This window comes from Elephantulus edwardii, unplaced genomic scaffold, assembly GCF_000299155.1.
Source record: "Elephantulus edwardii isolate Elephantulus edwardi_28Jun2011 unplaced genomic scaffold, EleEdw1.0 scaffold00075, whole genome shotgun sequence".
Lineage (NCBI taxonomy): Eukaryota > Metazoa > Chordata > Mammalia > Macroscelidea > Macroscelididae > Elephantulus > Elephantulus edwardii.
The window spans coordinates 4,687,932-4,710,351 of NW_006399825.1; the positions used below are offsets into that span (position 1 = coordinate 4,687,932).

Here is a 22,420-nt window from a genome sequence, read left to right on the forward strand (position 1 = left end):
AAACTGTGGTACAGTCACACAATGAAAGATTATGCCACACTGAAAAACAATGAACTCATAAAATATTAGACAACATGGGGGAACCTTGAAAGACATAATGATGAGTGAAGTATCTCAATCACAAAAGGATAAATACTGCCTAGCACTGTTGCTATCAAATAAGACAGACATAGGAGGGTTGGGGAAAGAATGAGGAAAAAGTATGTAGATAATGAAGACTAGATTAGAACAGATGAGGGGAAGACTTTCTGAAAGGAATATATGGTTATACATTATATGTATGAGAATAATCTGGAACAAGGGGTGCATTGCAGGGTGGACTGGGGCAAAAGGAAGAAAATGTGCAACCATGAATTTAAAAATATAATACGTATTAAAAAAGTAGTGATTAGTAAAAGACCATTGTTGTTGTTGTTATGTGCCGTTGAGTTGCAGGTGACTCACAGCGACCCGATGAAGGAGAGTCCTCGACGCTTGAGTCTTTCATCCTCTCTCCAGGTTCATAGGGTTTCAGAAGCAAGCTATTAAGAAAGTGGATACCACTCCTCCTTCCAAGCTTGTTTTAATCAGGGAGCTCCACCCCACTCTCTGTCCACATTGGGTAACCAGCCATTAATGCATTTGACACATCCTTGTCACAGTGTTCAGCTTCACAGCAACCACAAGTTACCATTTTACAGCAACGTGTACACTAGGGCTATACGACCTAGAGGAATGTCTGAACAAAATCAATGAAAGACTGACCCATTAGAGCAACAATATTAGTGTGTGTAAGAAGTAGCTAAGTCCTCTGTGACAGGCAGAGCTAGCTGTATTGTCAATAAGACCTGGGTTCAAATTGTTACTTTGTCATTTGTTAGCTATATGATCTTGGACATGTTCATTAACTTCACTAAGCCTGAATTTCCTCATATACTTCAAAAGACTATCGTACTTAAATTTATGAAAAGAGATTAGAACTATGCTTGGCATATAGTAAATGATTAATCAGTAACATTTTGGCTTCACTGAAAAAAGTACATTTCAAATCAGCAAAAGACTAAAAGGAATTATTTAAAGTTTATTGAGGTAATGTCTAGATCAAAATAAGGCACCTTGGGACTTCAGAGACTTGAGAAGTAGGATTTAATTGCTCTCTTGTTTTCATTCTTTGGTTAGTAGCTTCGTTTTCTTGACGTTTTGGAAGTAATGAAAACACAATGTTCCCCATCCCACTCTACCCACCTAGATCAGCATCTGTTAAACTTCTGTAACTTACACTGTAACTGTAACCACAAGATTCATGGTAATGTGGGGAATATAAAATACAGGATTAAGTAGGAAGTTATTGGTGCACTAGAAATGATAGCATCAGTTATGTGATAGCAGAAACTTACCAAAACATTAATGGCAATCACTTGTGATTGTTATTTCTCAAGTCAATTGTTAACTCCTAATGAGCCCATGTGATAGAGTAGAGCTGTCCCATAGAATGTTCTAAGATAAGTCTTTAAAGAAACAAATTGTTCTCTCCTTCTCCCTTGGAGACACTGATGTTGTTAGGTGCATTGAGCCAGCTTCAACTCACAGGAACCCTATGGAGAGCAGAAAGAAACCCTGTCATCTTTCACTCTTTAAATGAAACTCACTAACATTCAATAGTTTGTCCTTAGAATTCTTCAGTATTGCAACTCAATGCTTGATTCTTTGATTCTTCTTGATTCGATGCTTGAATCTTTTTTCTTCAGATCTTTCAGCTTGAGAAATGTAAAGCATGTTCTTCCCTTTTGGTTTTCCAATTCCAGATCTTGGCACATTTCATTATAATTCTTTAGCATCTCAATCTCAAACTGCCTTTTGGAATCTTCTGTTAAGTTATACTTATTTATGTCTTCCTTTCCTCTACTTCCCTAAGTTTCTCACTTCTGTAGGTTCTAGAGAAATTATCAGTCTCTACTGACATCTATTTTGAGCTTTTCTTTCATCTTGTCTTTTTATTTTTTTTTTTAGAACTTTAACGTTTGAGTGCAGATTTTTTTGCATTCCTATAAAGAGTGCTAATATTAGGGGTTTTAGACATTAGTTTCATTTATATTTCATTCATGTATATTGTGTAGGTTTACCCCCTTGTAATCAATCAGACTAATTACCTTTGCAAAAGTGTGTAAGCCGGCTTCTTCATGCCTCATGCCCTAATATCATCTAGTTGATTGCTGCAACTTGATGGCTTGCTCTGGAATGTTCTTTGCTTGTGGATTGAGATGCTCAAAGCCGCCAGGTTGAATAGAAGATTCTTCAGCAAAAAAAGGATATGTTTACTCTCTCAGAGAACTGGATTGATAGGGATGGACAAATCAGAATTTGGCAATCTTTTTGTCTTTTTAATGACTTTTTCTCTTTCTATATGTATTATGTTCTTAATATCATCCTACAACTTGTCTGGCTTTCAGTAATTAATGTTCAATGTACCAAATCTATTCTTGTGATAGTCTCTAAACTCAGTCTCTAATATTTTTACTTTTGTGGACTGAATCTACTTCTGCTTTAATTTGAACTTGTTTATGAACAATTTATGGTCTGATTCACAGTCTTCCCCTGACCTTACTCCACCATCTCTTGTCAAAAATGTAATTATATAATTATTGTTTTACTACCAGGTGAAATCCATGTGTATAGTTAGCATTTATGTTTTTTAAAAAGGTGTTTGCAATGAATAAATTGTCAGTTGTACAAAATTATGTCCTCTGGTCAAGCATCACTGTTTCAGAAATATCTTCACTAACCATTGCATTCTAAATTCTGTCATCATTTATTCTCTATCACATTGTCCTGTATTTTCATACATTTACAGAAAATTGAGACAAGTTGGAGCATTCTAACTTGTTAGAAACACATTATAAAGTTCAAATACCATTTGATCCAGTGATTCCACTATTATGTTTCTGGCCAAGAGAAATAAGAGTGGCAATACAAACTCTCTCTCTCTCTCTCACACACACACACACACACACACACACACACACACACACACACACACATTTATTGCAGTATCATTTACAATAGCAACGCATTATAAGCAACTTATGTCCATTAGTGGATGGATGTCTAAAGAAACTATGATATGTTGTGGAATTTATGACTTTCCTAGCCATGTGTATGAATGGAAATATGCAAAAGGGGCTTGTTAGCCTAGCCACAGAATTAGAACTCTCCCACCAAGGTGAAAAAGAAGAAGCAAGAGAATATAGACCACTCTTGGACACCAGATGTTCTTGCTTCCGTTATTCCATGGTAGGAGCAGCAGTGGCCAAATCAGAGACCTGACGTGACAGAGGCCTTGGGACTGATATATCTTTGGAACTGGAGTTCAGAGCTTTTGCCCAAGAGTGTTGGCAACTGGGAGTGTGTGTGTGTGTGGGGGGGGGGGACACAGTATTGGCAGGACTGAGAACTTTGTAACATTGGCCTAAAGCCATGAAGCTCAAGGCTGAGGTGCCTACAAGCACATTTTGGGAGCCGTCCTGACTATATTCTTCTACTAACTTGGATTTTACCATTTGACTTCCCTAACGTGGTTCTGTGTGGTCTAGGAATGATTGCATCAGATTTGGGGTCCAAAAAAGCAGTAAGATTGGTGTTAAAGATGAGTAGAAAGAGGTATGGAAGCCTGGGGGACATATCTGACCTCATGGGAATTAGTTCTGTTATGACTGATGCTGTTGAGGGGACAATTCTCCTTTGTGAAATTGGTAAAGATTAGACATAAACATCCCCACATGGCCCTTGCTCTTTTCACATATGTGCATACTAAAAACAAGCAAGAGTTTGTGAAATACTGCAAAACATGGGTATAGAATAAATGATTCTGTGTGACATAAAACAGTCCCCAAAAAGACAATTATGGTATAAAACCACTGTTATAAGAAGCTTTTATGATGGGATTCAGCTGTTCTTTGGTTGGTTTCAAGTACCTGGAAGGAAATTTTTAACATTTTAACAATATCTTGGGTGATGATAAGGGCCAATGAACCAATTAAAGTAACTGACAACTTAAAGGAAAGTCTGCCATCTACTATTGAAGGGAGGTCAGTTTGTTGTGACATTCTTGCCCAGTAAGAAACTTTGTGACTGTGATCAGGAGGTGAGGAAGCGATGGTGGCTTATTGGTAAAGAGTTGCACTGCCAACCCAAAGGTAAGTGGTCCGAATCTACTCCAAAGAAGAAAGATGGACAGTCTCCTCCCATGTTATTTATAACACATAACAACACCATAACAATCAAGATGTTACTTGAATGGTGCAAAATGCCAACAATGAGACAGCTTTATTGTGATATAAAAACCTTGTGGTACAGTGTTACATACTTGGCTTCTAACTGTAAGGTGATTTTAACTCACCAGTTACTCAGTGGTAGAAAGACATGACAGTCTGCTTTCATACAGGTTACAGCCTTAGAATGCCAGGAGGCAGATCCTCTCTGGCCTCAAGTGTTATGAGTTGGATATGACTACATGAAAGCTGGTTTTGGGTTTGGGTTGAGATAATCCATATATCATACAATTTACTAATTTAAATTTATGTTAATTTAAAGTATATACAGTTTAATGTGACTTAGTGACAAGAAGCTGCATTGCAATTCTGAAGGCACACAGTTCGAGGACTTGCTCTGTAGGAGAAGGATGGGCAATTTTCTCCTATGCAATTAACTGCCACTGAAAACTCACTGGAGGGTCAGCTATGGGTCAGTTCTAACACTACGGTACATAATAACAAGAGTTTAGTGGGGTTTTTCTATATATACAAAGTTGTGAAAACATCATCACAATATATTTTAGGACATTTCCATCACTTCCAAAAGAAAGCCCGTATCCATTAACAATTACTTCTTTTTCCCAGTCCCTTCTTCCCAAGCGTAGGCAATCTTCATTCTGAGTCTAGAAACCTTCATATACCTAAATGATACTACTCAAGAAGTAGAAAAAAAATGAGACAAAAGATCATGCAAAGCATGTAGAAGTGAATTGTCCTTTTTGGAACTGTCTCCATTTTAAAGGTTGGGGTATTAAAGAAATACCATCTAGAGGATTCAGGCCGTGGTCTTTCCAATCACTGGCTATGTACCTGAGAGCTAGACAATGAATAAGGATGACAGAAGTAGAATTGATGACTTTGAGCTGTGGTGTTGGAGAAGAGTAGTAAATATCCCAAGGACTGCCAAAAGAATAAATATGTCCTGGAGAAAATGCAGCCAGAGTGCTGCTTGAAGGCAAAGATGATGACGCGTCATCTCACGTATTTCGGGCATGTTGCTTGGAGAGGCGATTCCTTGGAGAGGGACATCATGCTTGGGAAGGTGGAGGGATGGAGAAGAAGAGGAAGACGCTCAACCAGATGGATTGACACAGTGACTACTGCAATGGGCGTTAGTGTGTCGAGAATTGTACAAGATAGGACAGAGTTCAGATCTACTGTTCATAGGGCCGCTATTAGCCGTACTCGACTTGACAGCACCTAACAACAACTGACAACATCTGGAAAGCGAATGAGAACATTGCATAGTCAAAACTCTATACTAGATAATCGAACAGCGACCCCAGGGACGCCCCTCCTGCAGAATTTAAACAAAAGCTGTCAGATTTCAGCGGTCTTTCCCCGAGTTCCATTCAAACATCTCGGCTTCGGAAGAACTGACCAATCCTAACCTCCTTCCTAGGGCCACGCCCCCGCATCTCCGCCTTTGGGACCCACCGTCCTCTCCTTACGCACGCTGCGCGCGGACGTCTGCCTATGACGCCAGAGGCGCGCGCGCCCCCGCTCCGCCCGGCCGCTGCCGCCGACCATTGGCCGCTGCGGAAGCCCCTCCTTGAGGACCCTTACCCCACCTCCTCCCGGGCGGCGATCCATGTGGGAGTTCAGGCTCCCGCGGTCGCCCCCGCTGCTGTTCCTGCTGTCGCAGCTCGTAACCGCAGGCGCCGCTTCCAGTTCTCGGGCCGGAACCATGAACCCGAGCGGCGGCGGCAGCAGCAGCGCGCGATGCTCCCCCTCGGTCGAGGGGCGCCGTCAGCAGTGTCTGCAACTGTCCACGGTGCCGGGAGCAGATCCGCAGCGCTGCAATGAGTTGCTCCTGCTGGTGGCGGCAGGGGAGGGACCAGAGCTGCGGGATCACCCAGGGGACCGGACGAAGGAGAGGCTGCAGCCGCCGCCCCAGCACCATGTCCTCTATTTCCCGGGGGACGTGCAGGTAACCTGGGGCCTGCCTCGGCTGTCGGTGGGCGTTCTCTCAAGCTGCTTCCCTCGGGGCTGGGACTGGGTTTCTTTCTCGCCCAAACACACCCACACTTGAGCTCCAGGGAGCGCCGCCTCCGTTACTCCGCAAAGTGGAAAACCGCCCTTTCCCCACCCCTAGCCCTCCCTCCTGGAGTCCTGGAGCGAAGGTGTCCTTTGACTGCGAGAACTGCCCGTTTGGGCTGCGAGGCGCCAGAATTTGAGACATAGGAGAAAAAGGGGAGGCATAGTAATTATCTAAGTTGGTTTCACAGATAACTTTGTATCATTGAGGCTAGGGACAGATAAATTGTTTTTACATTAATTTATCATGTAGTGTACATACAGGAAGCATTGCAGTAATAACTTAAGTGCAGAAACGCAAAAGCATGGCATTCATTAATCCTAAAGCGGAGGGAAAAGGGGGAAGGGCCAGTAATTACTAAGCATGTCAGCCTTTTCATGCTAGTCTAAATTCTGTACTTTTAGTTCTTTGTATGATTTAATTGTTAGTTTTCTAGCTGCAGGGACTATATCTGTAGGGTTTTATTCCCCTGCAGCCCAGATCAACATTGTCTAATAAGGTAAACGTTACCCATGTCTGGCTATTTAAATTAAGATTTAGGCACTTCTGTTCCTCTGCTGTGCTAGACAAATTTCAAATGCTTACTGGCCACATTTGGTTGTAGATAGTGTACTGAACAGGGCAGCTGTGCAGCATTTCCACAGAACATTCCTAGTACAGAAAATTCTACTGGAAATGTTGATTGAGAAAGGCAAACCAAGAATATGGCTAGATGTGCTACTCATTCTATCAAGTAATATTACATGAAAATGATTTTTGAAATTGAGAGCTTAAGATAGACTTGAAAAGTTTGTGCTTGAGCCTGATAACGAATGAGATATATGTAGTACTTTCTCTGTCCCTAGACAATTGATTGGTCTCATTGTCTGTAAAAACTGTAAAGAACTGATATTTTAGATGAAGAAGGCTAATTTTCTTTTACTTGCTCAGATTTAGGAAGACAGCATGTGACCCTGCTGAAAATGACCTTTGCAGACTTGTGAACCAGCTATTGGCTGGTTAATATCATTATATGGCATATTGTTATATGGCACTGTTAGATGGCATATCGTTAATAGTATGATTATAGTGATAACATTTATTAAACTTAAAAGACAGACCTCTTCAAAATGATGAGCAATTATGTCAGTCTGGACACTAAGGTGCACCTTATACAGGTCATGGTCTTTGCAATCACTTGCTATGCATCAGAGAGATGGACAATGACTAGAGATGATAGAAGGAGAATTGATGCCTTTGAGCTGTGGTGTGGAGAAGAGTATTGAATATATACTGCTAGGAGAACAAACAGGTTTATCCTGGAGAGGGTGAAACCAGACTGCTCCTTGGAGGCAAGGATTCTGAAGCTTTGTCTGACATACTTTGAAATGTTGCAAGGAGGGACCAGTCCTTGGAGAGGGACGTCACGCTTGGGAGGATGGAGGGACAGTTCAGGAGAGGAAGACCCTCAGTGAGATGGATTGATTGAGGGTAGGTTTGTCGGTGACAGTGAGATTGGCACAGGATAGAGCAGGTTTAGGCCTGTTGTACATAGGGTCGCTCTGAGTTGCAGGTGACTCATTGGCACATAACAACAACAACTGTTTTTAAGGCATGCCAGTCAGACATATTTCATATTTTAAGATTAACTTTAAAGGATACCAGTAAGTACCTTTGGAGTATTATCTTACCCCCTTTCAGCATCATTCATTTCTTCCTTCAGTCTTAGATTCTATTAGCATTTTGGACAATGATGTATTTTTTTATTTATATAGAGTATTAGTGCTCTAAAAACCATTGGTCTTTTATAGAAGAAATAGAAGATAATGCACCAAATACTTTAAGGCCAGATTGCCTAGATTTGAACCCTGATTCTAAAGGAGGTTTTTTTTCTGGTATGAAATCTCTGGATAATTGTCTAACCTCTTACAATAATTATCTCAACAACAACCAAAATATGGGAATAATAACTTATATGGTAACCAAACCATCCAAAGCCTTTTTCCATCAAATCTGTTCCAACTTACTGCCACCTACCATTGGGTTTCTGAAGGAAACTGCATCTTCTTTCCACAGAGAAGCTGGTGGATTCAAACTGCTGGCCTTCTGGTTAACTGTGCAATCTAAACGCACTGTGGTACCAAAGAGGATTGAATGTGTAAATATGTAATGAACTACAGCCCCTTCTTTATCCTTCTGATGACTTTCTAACTTGTTATAATGCTCTTTGAGCTGTAGTGTTGGAGGAGAGCACTGAATATCCCATGGATGGCCAAGAGAACTAACAGATATGTCTTGGAGATGGTGCAGCCGGAGTGCTTTTTGGAAGCAGAAATGATGAGGCTTTGCCTCACAGACTTACGACATGTTGCTAGGAGGGCCTATTCCTTGGAGAAGGACATGATGCTGGGAAGAGTGGAGGGTCAGCGAAGGAAAGGAAGACCTTCAACGGGGTGGACTGACACAGTGACTGCTGCAATGGGCTCTTGTGTGTCAGGAAGTGTGAGGATGGCCCTGGGCAGAACAGGGTTCAGATCTCTTGTTCATAGGGTCTCTATGAGTCATGCTCAACTCAGTAACACCTAACAACAGCAGTCATGCTCTTGAGTTCAGTTTTAGGCTTTTCCCTTGTCTGTATTCACTCTTGTAGTGATCTCTTTCAATCTCATTGTTTTACACACTGCCTGTACCTTGACATCCTTTCCACATTTGTGTATTTAGTGTGAACATCGTCCTTAAATTTTGGACTCACCAGTTGCATGCACAGTATTTCCTTTTGGATAGTCATTTCCTACAGTCATTCTCATCTGATGGAAATTACTTTTTGCTAGCTCAACTTAGAAATCTTAATATCATCTTTGACTCCTTTCCTTCATGTATCACATCCAGACCATTAACAAATTCAGTGATTTCATCTTAGAAATCTACCTAGAAGTAATCAAAATAATAATTTAAAAATGTAAGTCAGATCATTCACACTTCTGTTCACAACTTGCCATTGGCTTCCCATATAACGCAGAATATAACCCAGGGTCCTTTCAATGACTCGGCCCTTTGCTATGCCTTTGTTTCCACTTTACTACCATTCTTGCCTCTGTTTTCTGCCCAAATGTGTTGGGCATACTTTACCCCAAAGTCTTTGCCTATCAGCGTGGAGTAATTTCTTTCCACAGGTATCTGTAAGATTCCCTACTTTAGCTCTTTCAAGTCTGCTTAAAAGTTGACCTTTTCTGAGCATCCTGTTTAATCTTAAATCTACATAGGCTGCCTGTCAACTGTTCTCCTTTATTTTTATTCATTTCATTCTTGGATTGCTTACTCATTTTGATTTTTTCTTTATCATAGATTCTTATAAACCTGCAGAAACTAAGAGACCCACACCATATTGGTGTTTGCATAAAGTACAAAGGGTTATTAGGGAAATTTTACATCATACCAAGAGTTTGAAGAAACTAATGATAAAGATTTAAGTTAGCAAGATGATCCTAACAGCAGAGTGGGGAGAACATTTATTACAAGCTGTACTTTACCAAGTGTGGGTCAAAGATCATCCTTTGAGTACAATGACTATCTCAGTTAGGGAGGCTTAGGCTACCACCATGTTAGGTACCCAGTTTTTAAAAGGACTGTTTGATACCTGAGAAGGTCCCTAGAACAGATAACCAAGGTATACTACCATACTGTTGCTATTGTTGTTATATGCCATCCAGTTGCTTGTGACACATAGCAACCCTATGCTCTATCCTGTGCCAGTCATTGTCTCTGACACACCTACCCCCATTGCCCCAGTCACTGAATCAATCCATCTCATAGAGAGTCTTACTCCCTTGCACTGACCTTCCACACTACCAAGCATGATGTCCCTCTCCAAGGACTGGTTCCTCCTTGCAACATGTCCAAAGTGTGTCAGACGAAGCTTTGGAATCCTTGTCTCTAAAGAGTAGCCTTGTCTCAGCTTCTCTAGGATAAACCAGTTTGTTCTAGCAGTCCATGGTATATTCAGTACTCTTCACCAACACCAGTGCTCAAAGGCATCAATTCTTCTGTCATCCCCAGTCATTGTCCAGCTTTCTGATGCATAGCAAGTAATTGCAAAGGCCATGGTCTGGATCAGGCAGACCTTAGTCTCCATATTGACTTTATTGCTCATCAGTACTTTGGAGAGGTCTCTGAGAGCAGATTTTCCCAATGAAATTGATCTTTTAATTTCTTGTCTGCTGATACCAAGAGTGTTGATTGTGGAGCCAAGCAAACTAAAGCTGTTAACAATCTCAATCTTTTCACCAACTATCATGATGCTGTAATCAGCCCAGTGGTGAGAGTCTTTGTCTTGACATTGAACCTCAATCCATATTGAAGGCTGCAGTCCTTGACCCTCTGCAGCAAGCGCTTCAGGTCCTCCTCAGTTTCAGTAACCAGGGTTTTGTCATCTGCCTAACGCAGGTTGTTAATAGATCTTCGACCAAACCTGATGCCACACTTCTCCATATAGAGGCAAGCCTCTCGGATAATCTTTCTTCATACAGGTTGAAAAGGTATGGAGATAGGACACAGCCCTGGCATATACCTTTCCCAATTTTGAACCATGCAGTGTTTCCCTGCTCTGTTCTGACGACTGCTTCTTGGTCCAAGTATAGGTTTCACATTAGAACAATCAAGTGTTCTGGGATTCCCCTTCTTCTCAGAGTCAGCCACAGTTTGTTATGATCCACACAGTCAAACACCTTTGCATAATCAATGAAACACAGATAGACATTCCTCTGGTATTCCCTGCTTTCAACTAAGATCCATTTAACATCAGCTACAATATCCCTAGTACCATGACCCCTTCTAAACCCAGCCTGGACTTCTGGCATTTCTCTGCTGATGTGCTGTTCTAGTCATTTTTAGATAATCTCCAGTAGAATCTTGCTTGCATGTGAGATCAATGATATTGTTCTATAGTTTCAACACTCTTTTGGGTCACCCTTCTTTGTAATGGGAACAAATATAGATCTCTTCCAGTCATTTGGCCAAGAAGTGCTTGTTCTCCAGATTTCTTGGCACAACTTGGTGAGCACATCCAGGACAGCATCTGTTAGCTGAAATATAGCCATCCATAGGATATTTTTATGTACAAGTAGAATTTTTTTAAAAGATAGGTAATAGCAACAAATACAAACAACAGTAAAATGAATTTCAGAAAGCGCTGTGTATGTTAAAAGAAACTAGAAAAAAAGCTATAGTAGAAGAAAGCAGATCAGTTATTGCTTTAGGCTGGGAACAGGGAAGAAAGTTTGAAGAGAAGTACAATGGAAATTTTTAGGATCATAGAGATGTTCTATAACATTGTGGAAGTGGTTGTTAAATAGAAGGGAACCATATCTTAGATAGAAAGTTGAGAGCGAGAAAGAAGCTGGTCCCAAGAAATGAGCAGGCCTTTATTGCCTGGCCTGAGGACACCAAATGACTAAGCTTGGAGAAGGTAAAAATGGCGGGAGGGGAGACAAGGACAGTTTGTTTTTATAGGGGGATTTAGGGAGGACTAGGGAAGATGGTATTTTGCTTGGAATTTGGGGTGAGATCCTCTTAATTAACTTGGGCTTCTGTGATCAGCTTTATCAGGATCCAGTTGTCTGGTAGCCTTAGATGTTATCAGGTTTCTTCAAGGAGTGATCAGACCTGGGGGCAACTGCGACATTCTTCCTCCAGTGGTTAACTTCACATTTGCCACAGTTCATTGAGTCAGAATCGATTTATTGCTGACCCTCCAGTGGATTTTTCAGGGGCAACAAATCACACAGAAGGAGAATGCCCATTTTCCCCCCACCGAGCAGCTGGTGGATTTGAACCACGTGCTTTTAAGTTGGCTGCACAATTCCTTCCCATATTCTTCCACCAGTGGGTACATAACTTCCCATTTGCCACAATTCATCAAATTGTACATTTGAAATCAGCAGATTGTAATGAGATGGGTCATACTGGGTTGACCCAGTAACTGCAACACAGCACCGCAGGAATTGTGGGATGGCACAGAACATGGCATTTTCATTCTCTTGTATACACGGTCACTCTAAGTTGAAGCCTATTCAGCATCACCTAACACTGGTGTCCCTGGGGCTGGGGACAGGGGGATAACATTCTGTCCTGAGGCTTTAAAAAATAAGATAACTGGGAAATTGGAAAGCATCTGTTTGTGGTGACCTCGTAATAGAATAGAATTGTCCCATTTAGCTTTCTGGGCAGTAATCCTTACAGAACAGACCCTCAGGTATTTTCCTGTGGGAAATGCTGAGAGTGGTTTGAAATGCCAACCTCTTTGTTAGCAGTCAGTGCCAGGTCGCCTACTATTAAAAAATCATAATCATCCTCATCCTCCAGTGTGAATAATTTCTGATTAATAAGAAACATAGAGATGTTATATATGTGTGTGTGTGTGTGTGTGTGTATTTAGAAGCAGGAGTGGCATCAACTTCCTAAATAACATGCCCCTCCGGAAACTCTATGAACGTTGATAAAAGTTGATGGTTGTGGAGGGCTTCAGACCTTTTGTTCATGGGGTCACTATGAGTCATGCTCGACTCGAAGGCAATTAACAACAGTGAATATATATATATATATATATATATAATTTATTATATATATGTGTGTGTGTATATATATAGTTGTTGTTATGTGCTGTCAAGTTGCTTGCAACTCATAGTAACCCTGTGTACAACAGCCCTAAACTCTGCCCTGTCCTGTGCCAATTGCACTGTCTCTGACACACCTACCCCCATTACCCCAGTCACTGAATCAGTCCACCTCATGGAGGGCCTTCCCCTCCTGCGCTGTCCCTTCACCCTCCCAAGCATGATGGCCCTCTCTAAGGACCGGTCCCTTCTTACATATATTTATATATATATTTGAGTTACTGTGACATCAGCTTTTCTGTAATTCAGACAATAGAAGGGCAAGTATAGGATAAAAGACATTCACCAAAAGGAACATCAGGAAGGTAATGGTAATTAGGAAGATTTATAATGTATTGCACCACCAGATGCAGTGAAAACCAAATAATGAATTAGTGTCAAGATGGGCTTCTAAGAGTACCCTAAATATTAATTAATGTCAGTTTAAAAATTGATCTTGGTTCAGTTCCTGGAAAACTTTTTAAGAATATCTGGAAGAATTTGTGTATGTGAGTGTACTTTTCCAAATTTAAATTTTGTTTAAGCTAAGTAAGTGCTAGTCACGTATCTCCATTAATATGTAGCATCTAAGCTGACGTGCTCTAAGTATAAACCAAATGCATTTCTGAGATTTGGTACTGTAGACCATAGTGAGTTTCACTGCTAACAGGAAGGCTGAGTATCTCCAGCCAGGGGCTCACAGGGGAAAATGGACTGTGTTCTCCCTCTGTGAGTTACAGTCGGGTGGAGGATCACTGTGTATTGGAACTGACTCAATGACAGTGAGTTTATAATCAGACCATGTCCTGGATTAGGCGCACCTTAGTCTCTAGACTGACATCCTTGCTTTTCAGTACTCTGGAACGGTCCCTAACAGCTTATTTTCCCAATGCAATTCGTCTTTTGATTTCCTGACTGCTGGTGCCAAATGTGTTGATTGTAGAGCCAAGCAAGCTATAAATGTTAACAGCCTCAATTTCTGTTTCCATCCGTCATGGTGCTGCATGATGCTGAACAGTAAATAAGGAAGACCAAAAAAGAATTGATGCCTTTGAGTTTTGGTGGTGGAGAGGAGCACTGAATTTGCCATGGACTATCATAGCCAACATCAGATGGATCTTGGCTGAAAGTAGACAGTACCAAAGGAATGTCCATCTGCGTTTCATTAACGATACAAAGACATTTGACTGTGTGGATCACAACAAATTATGGCTAATCTTGAGAAAAATGAGGATCCCAGAACACTTGATTGTGCTCATGCAAAATCTATACTTGGACCAGGAGTCAGTAGTCAGAACAGAACAGGGAAACACTGCATGGTTCAGGATCAAGAAAGGTGCATCCTATCTCCATACCTTTTTAATATATATGCAGACAGATCATTTGGGAGGTTGGACTTTATGAGGAGGAGTGTGGCATCAGGATTGGAGGAAGACTCGTCAACAATATGTTATGCAGATGTTGTCATTAGGTGCGATTGAGTCAAGTATGGCTCATAGCAACCCTATTAACAAAAGATCTGAACCAAGTCCTGTCCTTCACCATCCTCACACCTCCTGACACACAAGAACCCATTGCAGCAGTCACTGTGTCAGTCTACCTGGTTAAAGGTCTTCTTCTCCTTCACTGACCCTCCACCCTTCCCAACATCATGTCCTTCTCCAAGGAATAGCACCTTCTAGCAACATGTCCAAATTATGTGAGGCGAAGCCTAATCATTCTTCCCCTCCAAAGAGCACTCTGGCTGCACCATCTCCAAGAGATATCTATATCTGTTCGTTCTCTTGGCCGTCCATGGATGGTCAGTGCTCTTCTCCATTTGCATAGCTCAGAGGTGTCAGTTCTTTTTCTGTCATCCTTGTTCATCGTCCAGGTCTCGGATGCATAGCAAGTGATCGGAAAGACTATGGCCTGAATCAGATGCACCTTAGTCCTCAAACTGATAATACTACTTCTCAATAATTTGGAAAGGTCTCTAACTGCAGATTTTCCCTGTGCAGTGTATCTGCTTATTTCCTGACTGCTCCAAGGGTATTTGGATTCAAGCAAGATGAAGCTGTTGACAGTTTCAATCTTCTTCACATCATGACACTGCTTATTGGTCCAGTGGTAAGAATCTTTGTTTTCTTGATACTGAGATGCAGTTCATACTGAAGGCTGTATTCCTTGATCTTCTGCAGCAGGTGCTTCAAGTCCTCCTCACTTTCAGCAAGTAAGGTCATCTGTATGATGCACATTATTCATATAGTCTCCCTCCAATTCTGATGCCACATACCTCTTCACAGAGTCCAGTTTCTTAGGTAATTCGCTCAGCACATAGATTGAACAGGTATGGAGAATACAGCCCTGATGCGCTCCCTTCCCAATCCCTACTATGCAGTGCTCCCCTGCTCCATTCACCCTACAGCCTCCTGATCCAAGTATAGGTTCTGCATGAGCACAGTCAAGTGCTCTGGGATTCCCTTTCTCAGTTTCAGCCACAACTTTTCATGATCCAACTTTGCATAGTCAATAAAGCACAAATACACATTCTTTTGCTATTCCTTACTTCCAGCCAGGATCCATCTGACATCAGCAGTGATATCCCTGGTGCCATGGCCTCTTCTAAATCCTACTTGAACTTCTGGCAATTCCCTATCTATGTACTGTTCCAGCCAGTTTTAAATGATCTTCAGTGGTATTTTGCTTGCATGTGATAGAAATGATATTATTCAATAATATCCACATTCAGTTGGATCAACCTTCTTGGGAGTAGGAACAAATATGGACCTCTTCCAATCCATTGGAAGATTGTTTTGCAGATGACAACCTTAACTGCAGAAGGTCAAGGACTGTAGTCTTCTATATTCATTGAAGCTCAATATCACAAAAACAAATAATCTCCCCACTGGGCCTATTAGGGGGTGGAGAAAAGATTGAGATTTGTTGGTAACTTCAACTTGCTTGGTTCCACAATCAACACTTTTGGTACCAGCAGTGAGGAAATCAAAAGACGAATTGCACTGGGAAAGTCTGCTGTCAGAGACCTCTCTTGAGCACTAAAAAGCAATAATGTCACTCTGGAGACTAAGGTGCACCTGACCCAGGCCATAGTCTTCACAAGTACCTGCTGTGCATACAAGACTTGGACAATAACTAAGGATGATAGAAGGATTGATGGCTTTGAGCTATGGTGCTGAAGGAGAGTATTGACTGAAAACTAAGAGAACAAACAGGTCTTTCCTGGAGAGGGTGAGTCAGGCTGCTTCCTGGAGGTAAGGATTTTGAGGCTCTTTCTCACATATTTTGGGCACACTTTGGGACCAATCCTTGGAGAGGGACATCATAATTGGAAGGGTGGAGGGACAGCACAGGAGAGGAAGACCCAGGATGAGATGGATTGACTCAGTGACTGTAGACATGGGAGTCATGGTATGTCAGAGATAATGAGATTGGCCCAGGATTGGGCACAGTTCAGAGCTAATGTACATAGGGTTGCTATGAGTTGCAGGAGACTCAGTGGCACACAACAAGAAGAACATCAATTCAACAAATCTGTTTTGGAGGAAGTGCAACCAAGTTGTTCTTGAGACTCAAGGATGGTGAAACTTCCTCTCATAGACTGGGTTATGTTGTCAAGAGGGGACTAGTCCTTGGAACAGGATACCATGCTGGGAAAGATAGAGGGTTAGCGAGAAAGAGGACCTCTTCACTAATGTGGACGATAATATTACAGTCACCATGACAACCTAGTGGGTTCAAACATGATGGAGAGCATGAGGATGTACAAGTTTCAGATCTGTTGCTTTTAGAGGCAAGGGCAAGGGTAAGGTTCAGATCTGTTGCTCTTGGCGTTGCTATGAATTGCTTATTGGTCAGCACCTAACAATTGGTAAGGAATAATGCCTCCCTTCAAGGCAATATTCACTTTATCACCACCTTAAATTATCTTTGACCTACTTTTTTCATAGCTAGGAATTAATGTGCAAGATACAATCACAGATTTAATGTGTAAAGATACATGCAAAGATTTTCTCTAATGTTTAGTTACACATTGTTTGTAATGCCAAGATAGAAAGCAAGCATACTGTTTAGATTGTTAGGGTAACCTAAAGAGGGAGGGATACAGAATGGCAGCTTATATAGGAAAATGTTTTAAAATTCATGTCTGCTAACTTATGTTTTCTATTAATCAGACAATTTATCACGTGTCCTAAATGAAATTTTTTGTATATACATATATATTGTACAGAAGGTTGTCCATCTTTCTCCCATAGAGCAACTGATAGATTAGAACATCATGCCTTCAAGTTGATAACGTATGTCCTTACCACTAGGCCACCAGACTATTATAATACCCCAGCTTCTCCCACAATAAAATGGGGAATATTTGTTCATGAGGTTGCTATGGATTGTACTTGACTCGACAGCACGTAACAACAACATTGTCAAGAAACAATTTTATGTCAGTGTGAATTAATGGTTATTTCCTCTTTCTTACTTTTCAGAATTATCATGAAATTATGACTCGTCATCCTGAGAATTACCAGTGGGAAAACTGGAGTCTAGAAAATGTTGCCAGCATTCTAGCCCAGCGGTTCCCCAATAGTTATATTTGGGTGATAAAAAGTTCCCGGATGCATTTGCACAAATTCAGCTGCTATGACAATTTTGTGAAAAGCAATATGTTTGGTGCCCCAGAACACAATCCTGACTTTGGTGCTTTTAAGCACCTTTATATGTTATTAGTTAATGCTTTTAATTTAACCCAAAACAGTCTGCTTTCAAAGAAGAATGTGAATGTTTTGAATAAGGATTTCAAAGCATCTAATTGTAGATCCAGTTCTTCTCACACTAGTAATGGTTGCCAGGGAGAAAAAGAGAGGACTTGTGAACAATCTGATGAGTCTGCCTTGAGTTTTTATCCACCATCACTAAATGGTGCATCTTTTACTCTGATTGGATTCAGTAAAGGTTGTGTGGTTCTGAATCAGTTGCTTTTTGAATTAAAAGAAGCCAAGAAAGACAAGAATATAGATGACTTTATCAAAAGCATAAGGACAATGTATTGGCTGGATGGTGGTCATTCTGGAGGAAGCAATACTTGGGTTACTTTTCCAGAAGTCTTAAAAGAATTTGCACAAACAGAGATTATTGTTCACACTCATGTAACACCTTACCAAGTACGTGATCCAATGAGATCTTGGATTGGAAAGGAGCATAAGAAATTTGTTCAAATACTTGGAGAGTTCGGTGTGCAGGTAACCAGCCAAATTCATTTTGCAAAGGAATCTCCATCTATAGAGAATCACTTCAAAGTTCATGAAGTATTTTGAGACTCAGGAATATTAATGTACTTGTTCAGTGGACGAACATAAGCACTTTGAGTGTTACCAGTTCAGATAATGAGATGTAAGTACTAGGAAATGGGGAACATATTCCTAAAACAAGAAGTATAATGTGCAATAGTGGTATTCCTTGGTTGTGAATGTGAATAATTTTTTAATTTACACTGCTAGAATTAAAGTTCACTGCGAATCTAAAAAAGTGTTTGTTATAATCCTGTCAAGAAATGAGACTCTTAAAAATGAAAGCTAAAAAAAAAAAGGAAAACAAAAGCTACCATATAACCCTTATTAAAGGAAACACAAATTGTTATTGTTGAGAAGAATTGATTTTGAGTAATATTGAAACTAATATTACACATTAATTTTGGTGACACTATTGACAGCAATTAACTATTTTAGCATTTACAACGTCTAAGTGGAAGCTTTTAATTTCTCTTCAAACAAAACAAGGCATACTGATGTTTTCCATAAATTTCGGAGTAACTTAACCCATCTTATGTTTTGTAAACTCATGGACTCATTCTTCTAACACATCACCAAGTATATTTTTCCTCCAAAGTTGAAATATATTTGTTTCCAAATATCCATGAATGTGCAATAGTTGATTTTTTAAAAGCATATTACACTTAAAGCACTGTGACTTAATTTTTAATTGACAACTTTTTATAACACATTTTGAGATATCTTGAATTTTGGACAAAACCCAATTATTTTGGGAAATTGATTTAAATTGAGCGTAATTATGTATATTGGGGGAAAAATATAGAGCAGATTTCAAATCTTTTCATTCTATCAGACATTTGAAAGATACAAGTTAAGTAAAATAAATATATAATGGTCTATTTGTTAGTGCTCTATTGAAAAAGAGACAGATTCTACAGATCTAAATCAATGTTTCTCCAGAAGCATGATTTTATCTGCCAAAAGAAAACAGCTCTCTTTGGCCAAAATGCAAAATTATATTGCTATAAGAAAAGTTACAAGAGAAAGTTTGAAGACATAAATGATTTACTTTTGGCTCAGAAATGGAATTTGTTTAACACTGCTACATAATTTGGGTGAAGTTTCCTTCTGCCCATTTTTTCTTGACCTAGATAAAAATATTTTGAGAAACCAAGATCTAATGAATGACAACTAACATTGATATACTGCTGTATGAGTACAATAAAAAGTGAGCTGTAATTTAATTTTGTTAGTAATTAGTTTTTGAAAGTAATGAAATAACTAAGCAAAAAAGTAACATGCTACTTTATGGCTAAAAAAGTTACAAAACAGTATAGAATTATTGCTGGTTTCTTTCTACAAATGTCAATGACTATAAATACATTCCAAATAATCTAACTTGTGAGAAATTCTTCCCTGTTAAAAATATTGTTTTAACCCTTAATTCTATAAACTACAGAATAATATCTGTCAGTGTTGTGTTTTGTTTTTCTGCAGTGTGGTTTTATATTTCTTGTTTCTTAAATACCTCTGGTTTCTTTTGAGACCAAAAATTTCCATCAATGAAACACATCAGTCTAATTTTAACTTACTGCCTTGCCTTTAGAACTATGATTGAATGAGATGGCTGTTTCCAGTTTCTTTAATAATACTTGTTTAAATTTACATGTATCTAATGGGAACTAAGAGTTACTGATGCTCTAGTGAGCAGAGAATTATAAGGCATTTAGGATTGACTGAAATGAAAATAATATGTTTAGCAGAAATACTCCCGTAAAGAATATATATGTTTAAAACTCTGGTTGTTCAGCTACCCATTGTTACATGACTGCTTAATTATTTATAATTTCAGTAGCTACTAAGAACAACTCACAGGAAACCTGGAACTGCCATCTCATCAACATGAGACTGTGTTGAATATTTTTCTTGAATTAAAATATATTCAAGGTGATCCACCATAGTCCTGTGTTTTCTGTTCTGTACTTCAGATTTGTCCTTTCTGCACCATTTGTTTGAAACCGTTTTTGTAAATGTTGTAAGATTGTCATGAAAGAGTCAAACAAGAATTAGTCAATACAAATAATGTGATTTGTACCACCACAGCATGAATACTGTATTAAAATGAATAACCCAAAGAAGTCCGTTTGGGTATGCCTTATATTATGTTGTTATGTGCCACCGAGTCACCTGCAACTCATAGTGATACTATGTACAATGCTCTGAACCCAGTCTTATCCTGAGCCAATTTCACTGTCTCCATCACACCTACCCTTATTATCCCAGTTACTGAGTCAATTCATCTCATCCAGAGTCTTCCTCTCTTGCACCCTTCCAACCATGATGTTCTCCAAGGATTGGTCCCTCCTGGCAGGCAGCATGCCCAAAGTATGTGAGACGGAACTTCAAAATCTTTGCCTCCATGGAGCAGCTCAGGTTCACTCTCTCCAGGACATACCTGTTGGTTCTCTTAGCAGTCCATGGTGTGTTCAGGACCTTCTCTAGCACCGCTTAGCAAAGGCAAAGCATTGGTAAATTTCAGGTATTTGAAAGGAAGCTGTTTTTGTCACAACTTACCAATTTTAGGATACATTGTTCTTTTGTCAAGTAAGCAAATCTGAACCTTTTCTGTAAAAATACATCTTTTCTTCCCTTTTAAAATTACTTCACAAATTTCACATTACCTTATGTTGGAATTCCTCAAAGTAAAAAGAAATCTCAACCTCAATTTTTTGCTGAGTAGGGACTCACTTAGATTGTGCTCCAGTGGATTTTCCGAGATTAAATCTCTCAGGTCTTCCACCAATCCTAACGCCACGCGTCTCCTCATAGAGCCCAGCCTCTCGGATAATCTGCTCTGCATACAGGTTGAAAAGGTATGGAGATAGGACACATCCCTGGTGCATACCCTTTCCAATTTTGAACCATTCAGTGTTGCTCTGCTCTGCTCTGTTCTGACGACTGCCTCTTGGTCCAAGTATAGGTTTCGCATTAGCACGATTAAATGTTCTAAGAGTTAGGATTGGTGGAAGATCTATCAACAATCTGCGTTATGCAGATGACACAACCTTGCTTGCTGAAATTGAGGAGGATCTCATGCACTTGCTGCGAAGGGTCAAGGACTGCAGCCTTCACTATGGACTGAGGCTCAATGTCAAGAAGACAAAGATTCTCACCACTGGACCAATTGGTAGCATCAGGATGGATGGCGAAGAGATTGAGATTGTTCACAGCTTCAGTTTGCTCAGCTCCACAGTCAACACTCTTGGCACCAGCAGCCAGGAAATAAAACGTATTGCGATGGGAAAGTCTGCTGTTAGGGACCTCTCTGAAGTACTCAAGAGCAACGGTGTCTCTTTGGAGACGAAGGTACGCCTGATACAGGCCATGGTCTTTGCAATCACTTGTTATGCATCAGAGAGCTGGACAATGACTAGGGAGGACAGAAGAATTGATGCCTTTGAGCTGTGGTGCTGGAGAAGAGTACTGAATGTACCATGGACTGCCAAGAAAACAAACAGATTCATCCTGGAGAGGGTTAAACCAGGCTACTCCTTGGAGGCAAGGATTCTGGGGCTTCGTCTGACATACTTTGGACATGTTGCAAGGAGAGACAGGTCTTTGGAGAGGGACATCATGCTGGGTAGAGTAGAGGGACAGCGCAGGAGGGGAAGACCCTCTATGAGGTGGATTGATTCAGTGACGGGGTAATCGGGATGGGTGTATCAGAGGCAATGCAATTGGCACAGGATAGAGCAGGGTTTAGGGCTGTTGTACATAGGGTTGCTATGAGTCACAAACGACTCGACGGCACATACAACAACAAATCTCTCAGGAGGAGACTGTAGAACAGTATTCGAACCGTCGGTGGTCCCACCTTCGGGTTAGCAGTGCAACTTCCTGTGGACTAGACCGCCAGAACTGGATTTCCTGCAGAACAAAGTTTCTCAAATAATTTCTTCCTTTTCTGTACTAGTTATAGGCCTTTCAAATGCATACTCATGGCTGACAGTGTTTGGTGGAGCTCCCCAATTAAAACAAACTTAGAAGCAGGAGTGGCATCCACTTCTGTAATAGCTTGCCTCTGGAAACCCTGTGAACCTGGAGAAAGGATGAAAATTACACAAGTGTTGAGGACTTTCGTTCGTAGGGTTGCTATGAGTTGCCTAAGACTCGACGGCACTTAACAACAACATA

At 40.4% G+C, this 22,420-nt stretch overlaps 1 protein-coding gene across 1 annotated transcript; it reads left to right on the forward strand.

Annotated features, from left to right (window-relative positions):
- Positions 1-5,880: 5,880 nt before the first annotated feature.
- LOC102848949 (chromosome unknown open reading frame, human C2orf69) lies at positions 5,881-18,271 on the forward strand. The gene is made up of 2 exons (XM_006889071.1): positions 5,881-6,219; positions 17,444-18,271. Exons 1-2 carry the CDS (start codon positions 5,881-5,883, stop codon positions 18,269-18,271), a joined length of 1,167 nt encoding a protein of 388 aa, XP_006889133.1.
- Positions 18,272-22,420: the final 4,149 nt, after the last annotated feature.

Bases quoted from the DNA above. Each gene is read 5' to 3' on its own strand.
- LOC102848949 (XM_006889071.1), top strand. From the start codon at position 5,881: ATGTGGGAGTTCAGGCTCCCGCGGTCGCCCCCGCTGCTGTTCCTGCTG. The intron at 6,220-17,443 runs GTAACCTGGGGC...CTTACTTTTCAG, and splicing joins ATTTCCCGGGGGACGTGCAG to AATTATCATGAAATTATGAC.